Source organism: Meriones unguiculatus, chromosome 1 (genome assembly GCF_030254825.1).
Source record: "Meriones unguiculatus strain TT.TT164.6M chromosome 1, Bangor_MerUng_6.1, whole genome shotgun sequence".
Classification (NCBI taxonomy): Eukaryota; Metazoa; Chordata; class Mammalia; order Rodentia; family Muridae; genus Meriones; species Meriones unguiculatus.
Window position 1 is genome coordinate 144,079,913 of NC_083349.1, and position 19,966 is coordinate 144,099,878.

The 19,966-nt window shown below is 49.7% G+C and overlaps 1 protein-coding gene across 1 annotated transcript; it reads right to left on the minus strand.

The window, feature by feature from the left end:
• Positions 1 to 4,663: 4,663 nt before the first annotated feature.
• On the minus strand, positions 4,664 to 13,968 carry C5ar1 (complement C5a receptor 1). The gene is made up of 2 exons (XM_021657693.2): positions 13,720 to 13,968; positions 4,664 to 6,372 (listed from the first exon to the last, which is right to left on the minus strand). The coding sequence occupies exons 1-2, from the start codon at positions 13,720 to 13,722 to the stop codon at positions 5,332 to 5,334; spliced, it is 1,044 nt and encodes a 347-aa protein (XP_021513368.1). The 5' UTR covers positions 13,723 to 13,968; the 3' UTR covers positions 4,664 to 5,331.
• Positions 13,969 to 19,966: the final 5,998 nt, after the last annotated feature.

Genomic DNA, 19,966 nt, shown 5'->3' on the forward strand with positions numbered 1-19,966 from the left:
ATGAGAAATAACAACAGTCTATCTCTGAGGCCCTGTGGTAGTATTCTGAGAGCACCTTGCTGGGCATGGTGACCTCACACTCACAGAGATTTGCAAGCCTCAGCTTCGCAAGCATTGGGACTAAAGGCACACCCAGCTCTAGAGCACACTGTCTTAAGCTACACACCCACGTGCATGGCTCAGGCCTAGGACACTAAGCAAGGAGACACGGCTTCAACCCTGACAACACAATCTCTTCATTCAGTGGTTTTTGATGGTCGTGTTTTTCCCCGAGCCATGCTTAAGGCCTTGAGGGGAATTGGTCATGAATTCTTCTGTTGGTATTTAGAGCATAAAATCATGTTGTTAAAGGAAGTTGCTTCTGGGTCAAGAAGCTGCAGTCTATGATCCAGGCCTCTCTCATCCCGAGAGGCCTCTGTGTTCTCCACACTGCAAACAGAGATCCATGGGAGACTAACCTAGTCAACAAAGGTGCCAAGATGACAAAAGGTCTGGGCTGTGGCTCAGTGTTTGAACCCCTGCCTAGAATCCCACAGAGAGGGGCTGGAGTGTGGCTCAGTGGTAGAGCCCCTGCCTAGAATCCCCCAGTGAGGGGCTGGGGTGTGTCTCAGTGGTAGAGCCCCTGCCTAGAATCCCCCAGTGAGGGGCTAGGGGTGTGGCTCAGTGGTAGAGCCTCTGCTCAGAATCCCCCAGTGCATTGGTTACTTTCCTGGCTATAATAAAATACTATAACCAAAAGCAATTTATGGAAGAGATCAATTTGGCTTATGGTTCTAGAAGGTTGGTCAATAAAAGCAAGAAGGCACGGCAGTAGGAAACTCGTTGATTACATCTTCACCCACACACAGTACACAGGAAGTGAAGTGAGAATATAAATCCCAGAGCCTGACCCTAGTGATCTCCTTCTTCCAGCAAGGTTCCACTTCCTAAAAGTTCCATAACCTCCTCAAACAGCCCCACTAACTAGTCAAATATAAGGACTTATGTGGAACATTCTTTATTCAGTTATTAACAGGCAGTGAGTAGTTTGGGGCTCAGTGGTAGAGATGAAGAATTTGAAGACTTAGAGGAGGAAAAACACATGAAACCTTATAACATAGGGCCTCAAAATGTTATGGAGGAGCATTACCACTAAGCCACATCCCCAGCCCTTCACTGGGGGATTCTAGGCAGGAGCTCTACCACTGAGCCACATCCCCAGCCCTTCACTGGGTGATTCTAGGCAGGGGCTCTACCACCAATCCATATCCTCAGACTCAAGGATCAAAATGTTATCTTGCATATATTCAGATTAATAAAATACATAAGCGAAAGAGCTGGGCATGGTGGCACACACCTTTGAACCATCTCTCCAGGCCCTTCCTTTTTCTTCAACCTTGTTTTTTGAGATGGAGGCTCTCAATGGGATCTAGGTGCTCACTGAGTAGCCTAGGCTGGCTGCTAGTACACTCTAGAGATCCATCTGTCTCCACCTCCCCCATGCTAAGGTTACAAGTACAAATCATATTCCAAGGTTGGAATTCAAGTCCTTAAGCTTGAATGGCAAACATCTTCCTCACTGAGCCATCTCCCAGCCTCTCCTGTTTTATCTCAGAACTGTCTAATGTGGTGTACTAGCTTTCTAGATGTGCGCTCCCAGAGGTCACCATCACAAGGGGAGATTCTGGCCCCCGGGCCTTGGAGCCCTGCATCTGAAGAACAGATGAGTGTGCAAGACCCAAAGGTGCTGAAGGCTGGGGCTGGGGGAGGGGAGAGAACACACTGGAGTCCATCAAGCCCTCAGCCACTTCCTTTCCTGTTCACTTCCCCTTCCAAGCCTGTTGACAGAGCAGATTCCACAGGCCACACATTTGGCAATCCCCTGAACTCTCTGCCAACTTCTGTTCTGGGCAGGGCTGGTTAACCCCAAGTTGCCTGGGGTCACCACCTGGATTCCCTCCATGACCATCACCTATTATATGTCCTTTCTCCTCCTCCTCCTCCTCCTCTTCAGTTAATTTACTTTTGCCTTTTGGCATTGAGTGTTTTGTCTGTATGTTATCTGTGCGCCACATGCATGCCTGTGGAGACTAGGAAAGGGCATCAGATCCCCTGGAACTAGATTACAATTTTGAGCCACCATGCAGGTAGATGGAACCAAACCTTGGTCCCCTAGAAGAGCCCCCAGTGCTCCTAAACCTCTGAGACATCTCTCTAGCCCTTCTTTTTGTTTTTGAAACAGGATCTCTGTATGTAGCCTGAACTCACAGAGGTCTACCTGTCTCTGTCTCCCAAATGCTAGGATTAAAGCTGTGTGTCACCATTTTTGTTTGTTCGTTCACTCTGTTTCATTTTCATACAGGGGTTCACGAAGCCCAGGCTGGCCACAAACTCACTGTGTAGAGAATGACCTTAAACAACTGAGCGTCCTGAGCCCACCTCCTAAGTAATGAGATTACTGCTGTGTGCCACCAAGCAGGTTTGGGGTGTGTGTGTGTGTGTGTGTGTGTGTGTGTGTGTGTTGTTTTGAAACCAGATCTCACTATCTGTCCCCAGCTGACCTGGCACTCACTAGAGATCTGCCTGCCTCTGTGTCTGGAGCGCTGGAATTAAAGGCCTGGTCACACCCAACCACCAATGGGGTTTTATTGGGTGTGGGGACTGAATCCCAGGCATGTTAGACAAGCAATCTACCTACATCCTATCCTGGGTCCTGCTCTTTTTAAAAAAAAAAAAAAAAAAAAATATTTTGTACATATGAGTGTTTTGCCTGCATGTAGAATTGTGCACCATGTGTGTGCTTGGGGTCCATGGAGGCCATTACAGACCATGACAACCATGAGGATACAGGGATGCTAGGAACTGAACCAGATCCTCTAACACAGCAGTTCTCAACCTCCCTAATGCTGGCGACCCTGTAATACAGGTCTCTGCTGTGGCAACCACCCAACCAGAAAATTATTTCCATTGCTACTTCATAACCGTAAATTTGCTACTTTTATGAATTGTAGTGTAAATATTTTTGGAGCCAGAGGTTTGCCAAAGGGGTCATAGCCCACAAGTTGAGGACTGCTACTCAAACACACACACATACACACACACACACACACACACACACACACACATACACCAAATGCTCTGTAGTGCTTACTCTCCGAACCAGGAAGCTCAAAAGTGGCCAGAGGAGGGGGATGAAGTTGCGGGGGAAGCAGAGGGCGGCACTGGGACTCCCAGCAGGAGGGGACACCTGGCAAGAAGACAGAATGGAAGCAGGGGTGGTTCTGGAAAGCTGTGCTGGGTACCCAGGAGACCACGGGAGAGGACCTGGGTCACCGGGTGTGTTAGGTAGGAAGGAGGTAGGGTCTGTGATGGGTGGGCTAAAAGGGCCCGGGGGGGGGGGGGGATCAGGTAGCCAGTGGAAAGGAGAAGGAAAGGGAGGAAGAGGTTTGAGGAAGGACAGCCAGGACACAGGTGTGTAGGTGTGTAGCTGTGGGAAGTCAGATGTGAACAGTAAGGAGAAAATCATGAGAGTGAGACAACTCGGGGTCACACCTGTAATCCCACTATGTGGGAGGTGAGGAAAAGGGTCAGAAGTTTAAGACCGGATTCAACTATATAACCCACTTAAAGCTAGCTTGGGCTACATGAGAGTCTGTCTCAGAAAGAGAGAAAGAAAGAAGGAAGGAAGGAAGGAAGGAAGGAAGGAAGGAAGGAAGGAAGGAAGGAAGGAAGGAAAGAAAGTTAGTTTCAACCCTGTAGAGGCCATCCAAAACAAGAGAATAAAGCAGGGTGTGGTGGCACACGCCTTTAATCCCAGCACTCTGGAGGCAGAGGCAGGAGATCTCAGTGAGTTCCAGGTCAGCCTGGTCCGAATTGTGACTTCCCCGACAGCCAGGGCCATGTGAAGAGATCCTGCCTCAAAATAAGCAAACAGACATAAAATAAATGCCAGGACATGGAGCCTATACATCCTTAGTGTCACAGAGTATCAACAGCACAATGCAAGAAGAAGCCAAGGGTCACATGTCCTTTGGGAAGGATCGAGGACCTCGCAGAGCCAAACTCCAGGATCTTACTTTGTTTATCATTTGTTTGGATTCTTGTTTGGAGTTCCTGAGACAGAGCCTCCCTGGGTAACCCAGGCTGGCCTCTAATGCTCCGTTCTGGCTCCCGAGCCTCCCACACGCTGGGAACACAGGCTGTGCCTCCACACCAGGCTCCTCCTGTCTGATCTTTCTGTGTTCACTTTTTTTAATATGTTGACCAGAAAATGCAAAACCGTTCGCCCACCTGCCCAGTCCTTCTGATGTTGTTCTGCACGTGTGTTCTAGCCAGCACACACACTCACGCACACACATTCTCCAAGCTGAAGGTACACATGATAAGACAGTCCATCTCACATGATAAGACAGTCCATCTCACATGATAAGACAGTCCATCTCACATGATAAGACAGTCCATCTCTGGCCAATGATACAAGTCAGCAGGGAAAGGCACCTGCCTTTCCTGGGCTAGCCTGGGCTACATGAAGGTCTGGTGATGTGGGTTGGGTTCCCAGGACCAAGGCTGAAATGAGAGAACCAATTCCAACAAGCTGTCCTCTGACCATCACCCATAAGGCAGGACATTAGCCAGCACACCCCTATAAAATAAGGAAACAAATGCCTAGAAATTAAATAATGTATTTCTGTACCTTCAAAAAAAGCTCTTTATCATGTAAGCCATACGTATTTGTTTTTACAAAGCTTGGATATGCTGGATTCCAACGAATTCCATTCATAAAAAGACAAAATTGTAGAAATAAAGGATGGTTGGGCACACTGGCATAGGCCTACAGTCACAACCCTCAGAGGATGGTCGAAGGAAGAACTGGAGTTCAAGGCCAGACTAGCCTACTTGAGACCTTGTCACAAAAAAAGAAAGAAAGAAAAAGAAAAGAAACAAAGCATGGGTGGTTACTGGTTGCCTGGAGTCGGGGCCTACAGCTCAGTGGTAGTTTGCTGTGAGTTCAATCCCCAGCGGCATAAAAAAAGAAGAACTCTCTGCTTCTCTAGTCATCCTGTCCCCGGGAGGTCGGCATTATGTGTGAATCTGCCCAGCGACTGCAGGTGAGCAGCCTGAGCAGGGTGGGCCTCAGAAAGAGAGTCTAGTAATCTCTCAAGGTGACGCTTTTCTTCAAAGGAATTCCTGCCTCTAATCTCAGCATTCCTGAGGATCCTGAGCTCCAGGCTAATCCGGGCAACTTGGAGAGAGTCGCATAAAATGAAACATGCACATAGAAGGGAGGAAGAAGGAGCGGGAGGAGGAGAGGGGCTGGGAAAAGGAAGGGCTGGACCAGTCCTGATGCCTCCTCTACACTGCCTGACTCTTCTGGGTGGAGGTGTCCACAGTGGACCGCGTGAAGGTCTTGCTGTCCCTGCCCACCATGTCTTCTGAGAGCACGTTCCGGATGATGCTCGGGAGCGACCTGCGGAGCCGCCCATGGAAACCGTGGCCCGCCATGACGTAGATGATAGGATTGACACAGCAGTTGATGTAGGCCAGGGACACACACAGAGAGTCCAGCCTCTTCACTTTTTTGAAGGTGGGCGAGGCCGAGGGCAGCCAGGCCATCATCACCCCCGTGACCTGGTAGGGCAGCCAGAAGACGAAGAAACAGCTCACCACGGCCGCTACCACCTTGACGGTCTTGGTGGAGCGCGTGGCCTTGCGACTCCAGGTCTTGAGCAGCAGGAAGGTGTAGCAAATGCTGAGAGTGAGCAGAGGCCACACGAAACCCAAGACCAGCCGCAGAACAGCCACGGCCCTCTCCTTCTTGATGCCTCCCTTCCCGTAGTTAACGCCACACACCCTTTTTGGCCCCAGGTCCTCATGCACCTGACGGAACAGGAAGGACGGGATGGTGAGGAGCAGGGCCAGGACCCAGGCCACCCCGCAGGCCATCCACGCCAGGCCAGTCCCTCGGACCTTCTGACACCAGATGGGGTTGAACACCAGCAGGAAACGGTCGGCGCTGATGGCGGCCAGCAGCAGGATGCTGGCGTACATGTTGAGCAGGATGAGCGAAGGCAGGACCGTGCAGGCCAGGGAGCTGAAGTTCCAGTGGTTATAGTTAATAATGGATGTGAACAGGATGGGCAGCGCCAGGCACGAGAGGAGGTCGGCCACCGCCAGGTTTAGAAACCAGATGGCATTGATGGTGCGTCTGGCCTCGCACGCTGTCACCCACACCACCAGCGCGTTCCCGGGAACTCCCACCAGGAACACGGCCGAGTAGATGATCAGGGCCACGATGTCCCCAGGAGGCATCCAGGGGATGGGAGGGCCGTCCACGGGATCATAGTAGTTTAGGGTTGTATTTTCGTAATCATACGTGGGGTCGTCGATGAGGTCCTAAGCAGAGTCAAAAAGGTAGACAGCATGAGACACATACCCAGGGGACTGCGGCAGGGGCATTGCCTCATCTTTCTGAGGATTTTGTAGTTTGTACTTTGAGACTCGGTCTCTGCAAGTTATCCAAACTGGTCTTGCAGCCCAGGATGAACTGAAATCATGCTGGTCCTTCAACAAACTCTCAGAGCAACGGCAAGGCCCACTATACCTAGACTCCAATCCAATTTTTAAAATTTATTTATTTTTATTTCACGTGCACTGGTGTTTTACCTGCATGTGTCTGTACGAGGGTGTAGGATCCCCTAGAACAGGAGTGATAGATTGCTGTGAGCTGCCACATGGGTGCTAGGAATTGAACCCGGCTTCTTTGGAAGAGCTGAGCCATCTCTCCAGGCCCCAATCTCATATCTGGGGTTGGGGGTGGCACGGGATGCTGTTGAGACAGTCTCACTCTGTAGACCAGGCTGGCTTCACACTCACAGAGCCCACCCACCTCTGCCTCTTGAAGGCTGGGACTCAAGGCATGCGCCGCCGTGCCTGGACAATGAGATGGTTTGATTTCGGGGGTGTTTTGTTTTGTTTTTGTCCATAAATGTGCATGCTGCAGCACACAGCTGGAGGTCAGAGGATTACTTTGTGGAATCTGTTCTCTCCCTCAACCTTTCTGTGGTTCTAGTGTAGAATTCAGGCCACCAGGCTTTTGGGAGGAAGCATAGTACCTGCTAAACCGTCTTGCCATTCATGTGGGGTTTTTGTTTTGTGTTGTTTTGTTTTGTTTGAAACAGGGTTTCTCGGTGTAGCCCTGGCTGTCCTGAAACTCACTCTGTAAACCAGGCTGGCCTCAAACTCAGAGATCTGCCTGCCTCTGCCTCCTGAGAGCTGGGATTAAAGGTGTGCCCCACCACTGCCCAGTTGATGTGATTTTTTTTTTAATTGTGTGTGTGTGTGTGTGTGTGTGTGTGTGTGTGCAGAGGCCCTGGGAAGCCAAAAGAGAACACTGAATGAACCACTGGAGTTACAAGTGGTTATGAGATATTCTATGTAGATGCTAGGAGCTACACTCCTGTTCTCTGGCAAGTACTCTTGACTGCCGAGCCATCTCTCCAGCTCCCAATGAAATATTTTAAAGAATCAAAATGTATATGAGAACTGTCATGAGTTCAAGGTCAGCTTGAGCTATGTGGCCAAACACTATTCCTACCTGCAAATAATAATAATAATAATAATAGTAATAGTAATAATTTTGTTGTTACTTCTTTGTTGTTTAGCTCTTTGATAGAGTCCACTGTATCCCAGGCTAGTCTCAAAGCTCATTATGCAGCTGAAGATGACAAACTGCTGGTCCTCCCACCTCCACCTCCTACGTGCTGCGATTACAGGTGTGTGCCCTGAATTTGGACCAAAACCTAAAGTTGAAATAAAGACGGGGAAATGTCGTGTATTTTAAAGCGCCTCGTTCTTGGAAGTGAAGCTTCATTCTGCGGTGGGCATGCCCAGGCTGACAGTGCGACCAGGATGTTTCAGCACAGTGGGCAGTGTGGGCCTCTGAGAGCAGTGGTGGGTGCCTTGAGGCTTTCCTTCGAAGCAGCAGCTCTTAAACTGCCGAATGCCGCGACCCTTTCACACAGCTCCTCATGTTGTGGTGACTCCCAACCATAACATTATTTTCGTTGCTGCTCCATAACTGTAATCTTGCTACTGTTATGAATCATACTGTAAATATCTGTTTTTCAATGGTCTTAGGCGACCCCTGTGAAAGGGTCGTTCGAACCCCAAAGGGGTCATGACCACAGGTTGCGAACCTCTGCTTTGAAAGCTCTTTATTAAGCCTGGCATGTGGCTAGTAGCTAAAACCCTGGCATTCGTAGCTGGAGACAGGGTTGGAGGCAGTCCGAGAAAGCCTGTTACAGGAAACCCAATCTCAGAGAGAAAACAGCTGGGCAGGAGCAGGCCTGGAGTGCTGGTAGAGCGCTTGCCTGGAGTTCATGAAACCCCAGAGGGGCTCCAAACCCTGCAAAATGTGAAACTAGAAATGTGTCTCCCACCCCGGAATTTGGGAGATGGAGGCAAGAGAGTCACCCTCAGCTGCATACATAATAAATAAATAATTTTTAAATGGAATGTGGATACATACAGGGATTTATATAGATATATGCCTGGGTAAACAGATATATAGATAGACTACATCTGGGGACTCTTGGGTGGGGGGATACAGGAATTTACTGTCGCACACGCCTGTAATCCCAGCCCTGAGGAGGCTGAGGCAGGAAGATGAGGCGCTCCTCATGCTCCTTAATGCATGAGGGCTATGCATTAAGTTGAAAACCAGCCTGAGCTACACAGTGAGACCCTGTCTGAGTAATAACAAATAACAACAACAAAAGAAGAAGAGAAATAACACTTCTTGTACTATTCTCATACTTTTCTATAATTTAAAATATTTCAAGCCAGATGGTGGTGGCACACACCTTTTGTCCCAGCACTCGGGAGGCAGAGGCAGGTGGATCTCTGAGTTCGAGGCCAGCCTGGTCTACAGAGAGTTCCAAGACAGTTAGAGTTACATGAAGGAACCCTGTCTTGAAGAACAAAAAACATAACTTTTAAAGGAGAGAGGAAAATGCCCGGAACATGGCTCGGAGCCCCAGCCACTCCCCCTACTCTAGCTCGCACTCAGCTCTGTATCTTCCTACTTGCTACTCCGGCACCCCCAAGGTCCCATGCTCAGGCCACTAGAGGGCTAATTCTGGGCCCAAGAGGAACCCTCACACTCTGCCATCCGGATACTCGCAGGTGCCCAGACAGGGAGGGCAAGCGTCTGCTGGCCCCTCCCACTCTCATCATCCTTACTGCAGTGACTTGTCCTCCAAAGCAGGGGCCTCTGTACCCCTGATCTCGCCACTTTGTCAGCTGGCCAGCTCCCTTCCTCACCCTCTTCTCTCTCTGACTTCATGAGGCAGAGAAAAAGATGCTGAGCCAAGCTCTGTGGTTGCCGGGAGATTCCAGATACAAACATCTCAGGAAGCTTTGGCCTTCAGAGTCCCCGCAAAGGGGGGGATACTGCTGAGCGTGACTCATATCTGTGATCCCAGCACTCGGGAAGCTGAGGCAAGAGGAGCCTGAGTTTGACACCAGACTGGACTACCAAAATTCTCCCTCAAAACATAAAACAAACAAAGTTCAGAACTACCCTACAAAAGGGATTGAGTAAGTTAGTAATAGCCTCTAGGTAACAAAGTATTATGCAAGTGTTAAAAGAATGAGGAAGATATTAATGAACTGGTTCAGAAAGGTCACCAATATCTAGAGGGAAAAAAAAGCTTTTTTTAAAGTTTATTTATTTATTATAAATTATACAGCGTTCTGCCTGCACGTGTGCTTACACACCAGAAGAGGGCACCAGATCCCACTGTAGACAGTTGTGAGTCACCATGTGGTTGCTGGGAACTGAACTCAGGACCTTTGGAAGAACAGCCAAGTGCTCTTAACCTCTGAGCCATCTCTCCAGCCCCAGGGAATTTTTTTTTTTTTTTTTTACAATTTATTTTTTTTTAATTTAGTGGTTCTGCCTGCATGTATGTCTGTGTCAGGGCATTAGATGCCCCAGATCTGGAATTACAGAGTTGTGAGCCACCATGTGGTGCTGAGAATTGAACCCAGGTCCTCTGGTAGAGCAGCCCATGTGCTCTTAACCACTGAGCCATCCCTCCAGGCCCTAGGCAAACTGTTTTAGAAGTAGGAAATAACAGTGGTCAGTGCACAAAGCACGTTCCTATAAAAGGAAGAATGCACTTCTTTTGTGATGTGTGAACTTGTATGTGTGTGCTAGTGTTCATTCCATTTGTATATACACAGGCTCTTCACACACTTACAGCAATGCTTGCCTAGGAGGAAGGGACTGGGGGTAAGAGAGCTTTCTCCTGTTTATGTGGTTCTTGGGCATGGAAGTGCGAGGCCGCTGCCTTCTGACACAGTATCACACAAGATGCCATTGCCCTCCGTATGCACTGTCTCCATGTCTGGGCACTCAACTAAGCGTAAGCTCAAAAAAATATTTTTAAGAAGGAGAAGAAAACTGGAAAAAAGAAACAGAAGGGGGTGGAGAGATGGTTCGGTACTGAGGAGTGCTGGCTGCCTTTGCAGAGGATCTGAGTCCCTTTCCCATGAGAATCTCAGAGCTGCCCTTACCTCCAGCTCCGGGGAATCTGACCTCTCCCTTTGCCCTGTGCGGGCATCCTCACACATGCCGCACACAGACTACACAAGTGCACACACAGTGAGAAACAAATCTTATGAACAAATAAAGGATATGGAAATAGTTGCTTAAGGAATATGACAAAACAGTCTGCACATACATATCACAGAAGTCAGAGGTCAAGCAGGAAGACAGAGGTGTCAAAGGCATCCTTGGCTACAGAGTGTAGCCAAGTTCTAGGTTCAGCCTGGGCTACATGAGAACCTGTTTCCAAATAACAATAATTAGCCTGGTCCTGAGTTTACATATTTTTTTGTTTGGTTGGGGTTTTTTTGTTTGTTTGTTTTTATATTTGTTTGTTTGTTTTGTTTTGTTTGAGACAGGGTTTGAGACTGGCCTTGAACTCCTGATCCTCCTGCCTCTATCTCCTGAGTGCTAGGATTGTAGATATGTGCCACTGTGAGCAGCTTTCAACTGTTCTTTTTAAGTATTATCTCATTTAACATGTATGGCAGCCCTCAGAGGGCTGCTGCTGTGGCTCTGCCCATTCTACAGATGAAAAAAAGTGAGGCTCTGGATAAGTTAGAAAGCCTCTCTATTAGCAAGAGCAGAGATGGGAGAGGAACACCCAGAGCCGTCTCTTTCAAAGGCCATATGCTACCTAAAGAATGGGGTTCAATGTGGTGTGGCTCACGTCTTTAATTCAAACGTCTGGGAAGCAGAGGCAAGGGAATCTCCTACACAGGGTTCCAGGATAGCCAAGGCTATGTACAGAGACCCTTTTTGAAAGAGATAGACAAAGACAAAGAGAGAAAACAGTAGCGTAAATCTTCATTGAGAGGGAATGAAACTTCTTCCCACTGGGAAGTTTGAAAGTTAAAAAGGCTGTGGCACCCTTGCAGTACGTGAGTATTTTATATCCCCACATCGATAGTTTACTATGCAGTAAATCTAATGCACTTGACAAGAGGACTGGCATGCAGTAAGCACTCAGTAAATGCCTTCTCGCAATATTAAAAATTATTCAGTCAAAAGAGGTAAGAAAAAGTATGTGTAGGAGCTAGCCATGGTGGCACATGCCTGTAATCCCAGCACTCTGGAGGCTGATGAAGGAGAGTGTGATTAAGACCAATTTGGGCTACATAGTAACATTCTGTTTTAAAAGATCAAGGACTGAAATGTAACTCACTATAGAGACCCTGCCTAGAATCTCCAAGTAAGGGGCTGGGGGTGTGTCTCAGTGGTAGAGCCCCTGCCTAGAATACTCCAGTGAAGGGTTGGAGATGTGGCTCAGTGGCAGAGCTCCTGCCTAGATCCCCCAGTGAGGGGCTGGGGTGTGGCTCAGTGGTAGAGCCTCTGCTTAGAATCCCCCAGTGAGGGGCTGGGGTGTAGCTCAGTGATAAAGTCCCTGCCTAGAATCCCCCAGTGAGGGGCTGGGGCATGGCTCAGTGATAAAGTACCTGCCTAGAGCCCACACACACACACACATACTGTGAGAAGGTAGGGGAGGGTAAGGCGCACAGCTTGACCATAGAGCATTAGCTGAAGAATCTAGAGCCATACCCCAGGCCGAAACAGGGACTCTACAGTTCGGATCCACAGAGTGGATCCTTAGTCCTTAGGAACACAGTATAAGAAGGTAAAAGAGCAGCGGGTCTTGACCCACCCTGTTCTGGAAACCCCAGTTGCTCAGGGCTGACCCAGAGGAGGAGACCGAGGGATGAAGAAAGCTCATACCCTCCCTAGTCCTCGCGTTTTCTGTTTCCTCTTTTGTGAGGATGAAGCAAGACCATGTCCTCTATTGCAGTGGTGTGAGATCACGGGGCTGCTAGCACCGTGACCCAGCCTCAGGTCCCAGACACAAGAAAACAGCCACCTGAGAGGACATGGCCTCAGACCATCGTCTGTCCGACCAGCTACTGCTAACTACAAAGGGGCCCAGACCCGGTGCTCCTGCCTGGCTTCAGTTTCCCATCTAACCTTTCCGGAAATGACCATTTTCCAGACTGGCTGTCAAGATTCGCAACCCTGACCTCCTTAGACTTCTTTACTTGTTATTTATTTATTTATTTATTTATTTATTTATTTATTTATTTATAGACAGGGTTTTTCTGTGTAGCCCTGGTTGCCCTGGAACTCTCTCTGTAGACCAAGCTGGCCTCAAACCCACAGAAATCCTCCTGCCTCTGCCTCCCGAGTGCTGCAATTTTAAAGTCATCCTTCCTTCCTTTATTCATTCTGTTTTTTTTGTTCGTCTGTTTATTTTTCCTTTTGGAGACAGGGTCTCAGCTAAGTTGCCTAGGCTTACCTCGAACTCTCACGCCTCCTGCTTCAGCCTCCTCAGAGCTGGGAGAGCAGGCTGAGCCACCACCGTCGGTAGTTTGTAAAACTGGCTTTTGTTGTTGCTCTTCTAAGATGAGGCCTCATGAAGCCCAGGCTAACCTTAAAGTTACTATGTGAGATTGAACTTCCAACTTTCCTGCATCTGCCTCCCTCCCAAGGGCAAGGATTCCATGTACCCCACACCCAGTTTTACGGGGTGCTGACAGTTGGACCAGGGCTTCAGCACTGCCACCAAGCACGCTCACATCTGGGCTGGATCTCCAACCCATTTGTCTTTTAACATAAATGTCTTTTAACACAAACAGTATTTCCCAATATAGTAACTCAGGCTAGCCTGAAACTTACATAAAGCCCAGGTTGGCCTTGGATGGCAGAATCCTGCCTCAGGCCCTCGAGGGCTCAGATTGCAGGTGTAAAGAAACATGCCCAACTTGCAGAACTCTTCCTTTCGGAGAGCTGATTCCAGGCCTTCCTGCCCTCAAGAATCTTTCTGTTTTGTTTTCAAGACAAGGTTTCTCTGTGTAGCCCTGGCTGTCCTGGACTCCCTTTGTAGACCAGGCTGGCCTTGAACTCAGAGGTCTGTCTGCCTCTGCCTTCCTGAGTGCTGGGATTGCAGGCGTGTACCACTGTGCCCGGCCTGAAGAACCTTCCTGAGTCCACAGCCCTGTGACTTCTCTTAGTGCTTGCTCACATAACATCCTCTGAATGTGAGCTGTAGGTGCCGGTGGGAAAGGGCAGAAGAAGGGATCGTGAAGAAGGAAAGGGGCAAATAAGTCAGACAGGGAGAGGGAGGGGGCAGAGGATGCACTCACCATGTCCTGGCTCCTCCTGGCTGCTGAAGGTCCCTCCTGTCGCCTGGGCTGTGCTTCTGAAAGCCTCGAGAAGAGATGCAGGCTGCTGAGAGGAAATGACTGTCCTGTCTCTTGGAGGTGCTCATTGGCCACACACTGGCCATCCTAGCTGGGGCTCCCTCCACCCGGGGCCGGCTCAGAACACTCAGCACCACCCCACACCAACTACACAGAGGAGAGTCAGCTTGGAAAGTGGAGGAAGTCTGTGGCCCCAGAAGGAAGGAGGGCGATTTCCAGGGCCTCTTCTCCTCTGGGCTGCAGCTGTGTTCCCGGCTTCGGTTCCCCCATCTGAGGAGGACTCTTCTTCAGCTGAAGGAAGTTTGGGGTTTCTGAGATGTCCAGAGGACAGGAATGGTGACCGCAGCCTGGCTCCCCAGGCAGCCTTTTTTAAAAATAATAATAATAATAATAATTTCTTTAATTTTATTTTATGTGCATTAGTATGAAGGTGCCAGATCCCTTGGAACTGGGGTTACAGACAGTTGTGAGCTGCCATGTGGGTTCTGGGAATTGAACCCAGGTCCTTTGGAAGAGCAGACAGTGCTCTTAAACCACTGAGCCATCTCTCCAGCCCCAGGCAGCCTTTATAGCCAGAGAGCACATGCAGGCTGCAGAGATGGCCCAGGTCTTGGAGGTCATCTCCCATGGGGGGCGGGGGATAACACACCAAAACCAAAGTGTTGTGGAATCGTGGCTCGGCTGGCTGAATGCTTGCCTAGTGCACACAAAGCCATTCCCAGCAGAGAATGGGAAGTTCGAGGCCCCCCTCCTCGCTGCACCCTAAGTTCCAATCCAGACCAGGCTTCGAGAGACCCTTTGTAGCGGGGCTCCTCAGCCCCGTAACGCTGCGGCCGTTTAGTACAGCTCCTCATGTTGCGGTGACCCCGACCAGAAAATTATTTCTTTGCTACTTCAGGACCGTAATTCTGCTACTGTTACGAATCGTGATGTAAGTACCTGACACGCAGCATTTCTGATAGGGTCCCAGGGTCATGGCGCACAGGTTGAGAGCCAATGCTTTATAGGAAGGAAAGAAGAAAAGGGCTTAGGTCAGGCATGGTGGCACACTCCTGGGTGCTTTCCGGCTACAAAGGCTGCCTGGCTGGGGAGCCGGGCTGCGGTCACCATTCCTGTCCTCTGGACATCTCAGAAACCCCAAACTTCCTTCAGCTGAAGAAGAGTCCTCCTCAGATGGGGGAACCGAAGCCGGGAACACAGCTGCAGCCCAGAGGAGAAAATGGAAAGGAGGCCCTGGAAATCGCCCTCCTTCCTTCTGGGGCCACAGACTTCCTCCACTTTCCAAGCTGACTCTCCTCTGTGTAGTTGGTGCGGGGTGGTGCTGAGTGTTCTGAGCCGGCCCCGGGGTGGAGAGAGCCCCAGCTAGGATGGCCAGTGTGTGGCCAACGAGCACCTTGCTTACTTACACGGAAGCAGAAGGATCAAAAATTCCAGGCACCAGACTGCATAGCAAAGACTAACTCTCAAAAAACAAAACAAAACAAAACAAACAAACAAACAAACAAAAACCCTTAGGGTCACGTGTGTGGTGCACTATTAATCCTAACACTCTGTAAATTCGAGGCCAGTAAGGGCCACAGAGTGAAAGCCTGCCTGAAAAATAAATAAATGAAATGAAAAAGCAGAAGAGAAGAAATGTCTTCCTCCATCGTAACAGCATAGCTAATCTTTTGTTGCTTTCTTTTCCGTGTATCTGAAATAGTCCCCCTTACCCTCCCACATCCTGCCCGAGTATCTGATCCATCAGCTGCGTGAGGCCCCTTGGCCCTGAGACTTCCTGAGTGTGCAGGGAGATAGATTCTGAGAGGGACACACTCCCTGGATTTCAAAGACAGCCCCCCCACCCAGGGGGAAGGGGTTCTAGGCACTGCCTTGCCTAAGAGGTCAGCGCTTGGGAGGTGGCCACAGGAGGCGCCGTAGCGAGCCCATCCTTAGCTGCAGAGCCGAGGCTAGCCCAGAAGGCATGAGCCGCTCTCAGAAAGTCAGAACAGCCAGCTGCAGTGCTACGCTGACTCCCAGCACTCAGAAAGCGCAGGCAAGCCAAGCTCCGTGAGTTTGAGGCCAGTCAGTCTGCACAGTGAGTTTCAGGCCAGCCAAGGCTACACAGAGAACTGTCTCAAAACAAGAAAAGTAAAAAAAAAAAAAAAAAAAAAAAGAAATAAAAAATAGTAAACATGGGAAGTTTATTGATTTGGTTCTTGGTTTTTTGAGACAGGGCTTCCCTGGGTAGCCTTGGCTGTCCTGGAACTCTTTGTAACCCAGGCTGGCCTCAAAATCACAGCGTGGGAAGGGATTGTCTCTCGTGCACGGCCCCCAGTGCCCTAGAAAGCCTGAACCCCGGGAAGTTCACAAGCGGAGCAGGTGGCAGCGACCCTGTTCCCCAAAGGAAGCTGGAAGGCGGCCATAGGGTGCCAATCTGCCACTTCTCTGCGGCCGGCTGTGGTGCTGAGTGAGACCCCAGGCTGCGGCTCCACGCGGCTTCTGCAGGATGTGGTGGGTGAGTCACTGCAGACCCTGGTCTGGTGGGCTTGCAAGAGGTTGTCGTATCTGCACTGCCTGAGAAGCAGGAGGCAAAAACAAAGGAGCCCCCTACACACACACACACACACACACGCACACACGCACACACGCATACACACACCAGGAGGAAGGAGAGGAGGTCTGTGTGAAGTGAAGAGCTGACTGCTGAAGGCGGTCTGTCCTCCGACTCCCGCTCCTCCACCGTGGGCACACACAGACATAAATAAAATCTAAATTTTAAAAGTTAACCAACTAGGCCTGGCAGCGGTGGCGCACGCCTTTAATCCCAACACTCTGGAGGCAGAGGCAGGTGGATCTTTGTGAGTTCGAGGCCAGCCTGGTCTACAGAGCCAGTCTAGGACAGCTAGGGCTACACAGAGAAACCTTAAACAAAAGTGGGTTGTTAGCTCTCTGTGTTGACTGTAACAGTCGTGGCTCTCATGTTGGAAAACGTACAGTTTTACAGATCTTCCAGGATCTATATGTCTGGAAGTCACGATGACCCAGAAAAGCGCTGCAGAGTGTTCCAGAAGGATCTTTCTGAACCTCTCCCAGCTTCTGGTGGCCCCTGCCTGCCTCCCTCCAGTCTCTGCTCCTTCCTCACAAAGCCTTCTCCTCCATGTGTCCTCCCCACTCTTCTGTGGACACAGCCTCTTTTTCTAAATAAGTTTATGTCCAAAGTTCCTAGGGTGGATTTTTTTTTGGGGGGGGAGGTGGCATCAACACTGTTCAAGCCACCCCATTGACCAAACTGTTCTCCAAAGTGGAGGGGGCATCTCAAGGCCTGCTCTTGTGATTGTCACCAGAAGATCCTATGGCTCCGAAGTACCTAACCCGGGAAGGGTGAATAGCTCCTGGGTCACCGCAGCTATCCTAAGGATGGGCCCACAGCCTTGGCATTGGTCCTTCCTGCTCGGGAAAGGAATGCAAGTGAAGGAACCTGGGGTGTGGTCCCACCGGTATGTAGTGTTTCCCTACAATGACAGAGTTCCCTGACCCAGCACTGCAGAAACCAGACGTGTGACAGATGCCTGAACGCCAGCACTGGAGAAGTGCCGGCACTATCCGGATCTCAAGGCCGTTCTCCATACACATCAAGTCCAAGGCCAACCTGGGCCACGTGGTACCCTGTCTCAAAAACACTGACGCGGTGCCCAGCAGCGCTGCTTTCAGAAGATGCCGAGCAAGCTAAGAATCGGGCGTCCCTCCGAAACCTGATCAAAGGGTTGTCCGGAGTCTCCATGTGCAGCTGCTGCCCTCTGGTGGCCCTGTACAATCACACGCCTCTTCAACGCTCGCCCAAGCTCGTGGCTTGTGGATTTTGCTTGGGGGTGGGGTCTTTTGTTTTTGCTGTGTGTTTCTAGAGACAGGGTTTCTCTTTCTGGAATTCACCCCGTAGACGAGGCTGACCTACAAGAGCTGGCAGGTTAAAGGTGTGTGCCAACCTGCAGCTGGGGCTGTGTGTGTGTGTGTGTGTGTGTGTGTGTGTGTGTGTGTGCGTGCGCTGAGAACACAACTCAGACTCGCACCTTGGGCGTGCTACGCAAGCCCTCTACTGTCCCCTACAACCACACCCTGACAGTTGGTTTGAAACCCACGGAAAATCTGCAGCGAAGGCAGGGAGGTTGTCTTTGGAAGGAAAATATATATTTATATTGGTTTTTCGAGACAGGTTTCTCTGTGTATCCTTAGCTGTCCTGGGCTCGCTTTGTAGACCAGGCTGGCCTCGAACTCACAGTGATCTGCCTGCCTGAGTGTTAGGATCACAGGCGTGTGCCACAGTGACCAGCTAATTTATATTTTCTAATTGGTGCTTTCAGCCTCAAAAATCCCAACATAGTTGGGGATGACTTTGAACCTTCCGTCCTTCTGCTTCCCCCTGGGTCACGGAAGAGGAAGGCTGCTGCAGTATGAGGTTTATGAGGGGCCAGGGATGGAGTCCTGGCCTTCCTGTGTGCTAAACAACTGATCCACATCACAGGCGATAGTCCCTCACCCTAGCCAGAGCTGTTGCACATGCCTCTGAGAAGAGAAGGAGGTCTGGGGGGTGGGGGTGTATGGAGCCAAATGATAAAAGATCTACATGCAAGATCTACAGACATACAAGATCTAGAGAAGGGTGGCAGTTTTCCCTGGATTTCTCCAAAGCAGTCTCTTGAGATAATAGTTTTGGGGGTGGCAGTTTATTTGGGAGGTATGTAAAACTCCCCAGTGAGGGACTGAGGGTGCAGCTCAATGGTAGAGTCCCTGCCTAGAATCCCCCAGTGAGGGGCTGGGGGTGTGGCTCAGTGGTAGAGCACCTGCTGATGAGGATAAGTGGGGCTCTAAATTCAATCCTTAGTTCTGCAAAGGAAAAAGAGAAGTGATGAGGGGCTGGAGAGATCATGCAGTGGTTAAAAGTGCACATGCCTCCTTCAGAGGCTAGGAACTCCCTTGAGGACTCACAACTGCCTGTAATTCCTAGGATCTGGCGCCCTCTTGCAGCCTCTATGGGCACATGCACACACAGGGCAGTCACACACAAATAATAAAAATGAATCTTTCAAGTTTACATTAATAATAATTTCAGCTTTTTCTTTAATACGCCTACTAAAATTGGATTTCCTTGAGTGATATGTACCTTCATTCTGGTACGGAGTACTCCTCAGAGTCCTCCTTCCCAGGCAGAGCTACCTGACCTCAGTGTCACCAACATTTTCTCATTTCTGAAAAGCTACACTGGTTTCTGTCAGGAATCATTTTGGTGGGTTTTGATGGTAAAAAGTTTACTCTTGCTGCCTAGTGGGCACCTTATATAACTCTAACTACCCTGTCCCCTGGAGGGCAGGTGGCTGCAGCCAAGCATCAGTCACGGCAGACAGTGAATTAAAACGGCAGCTTGTGCCAGGTGGTGGTGGCACACGCCTTTAGTCCCAGCCCCTGTGAGACAGAGGCAGATCTCTGAGTTTGAGACAGCCTACATAGGGAGTTCCAGGACAGCCAGGGCTACATAGAGAAACCCTGTCTTGAAAAAACATAAAAGAAAAAGGAAAAAGACAAGTCACTCAAAGACATATGGGCATATGGACATATTTGGGGGACATTTTTTTTCTTCATAGAGAAGCATTTTGATTAAAAAGATGAATTTTGGGGGTTTTGTTTCTGCTTTGTTTTGTTTTGTTTTTGAGACAGGGTTTCTCTATGAAGCCTTGGCTGTCCTGGACTGGATTTCTAGACCAGGCTGCCTGCCAGGTCTAGATCCGCCTGCCTCTGCCTCTCAAGTGCTGGGATTCCAGGTGTGCGCCCCCATGCCCAGCAGAAGATGAAGTTTTAAGTAACACATATTGGGCCCCTTTTGTTTTTATTTATCATGTGTCTGTGCATTTTGCCTGCATGTTTGTCTGCGTACCACATGTCCCCTGACACTGGAGTTACAGACAGTTGTGAGCCGCTGTGTGGGTGCTAGGAATCAAACCCAAGTCCTCTGGTAGAGCAGCCAGTGTTCTTAACTGCTGAGCCATCTCTCCAGCCTGACTTTGTCTTGATGTTTGATAATTAAAACAATTTCCTGAGCCAGGCATGGTGGTGCACTCCTTTAATCCCAGAACTCAGAAGACAGAGTTAGGTGGATCTGTGAGTTCAAGGCCAACCTGGTCTACAAAGAGAGTCCAGGACAGCCAAGGTTATATAG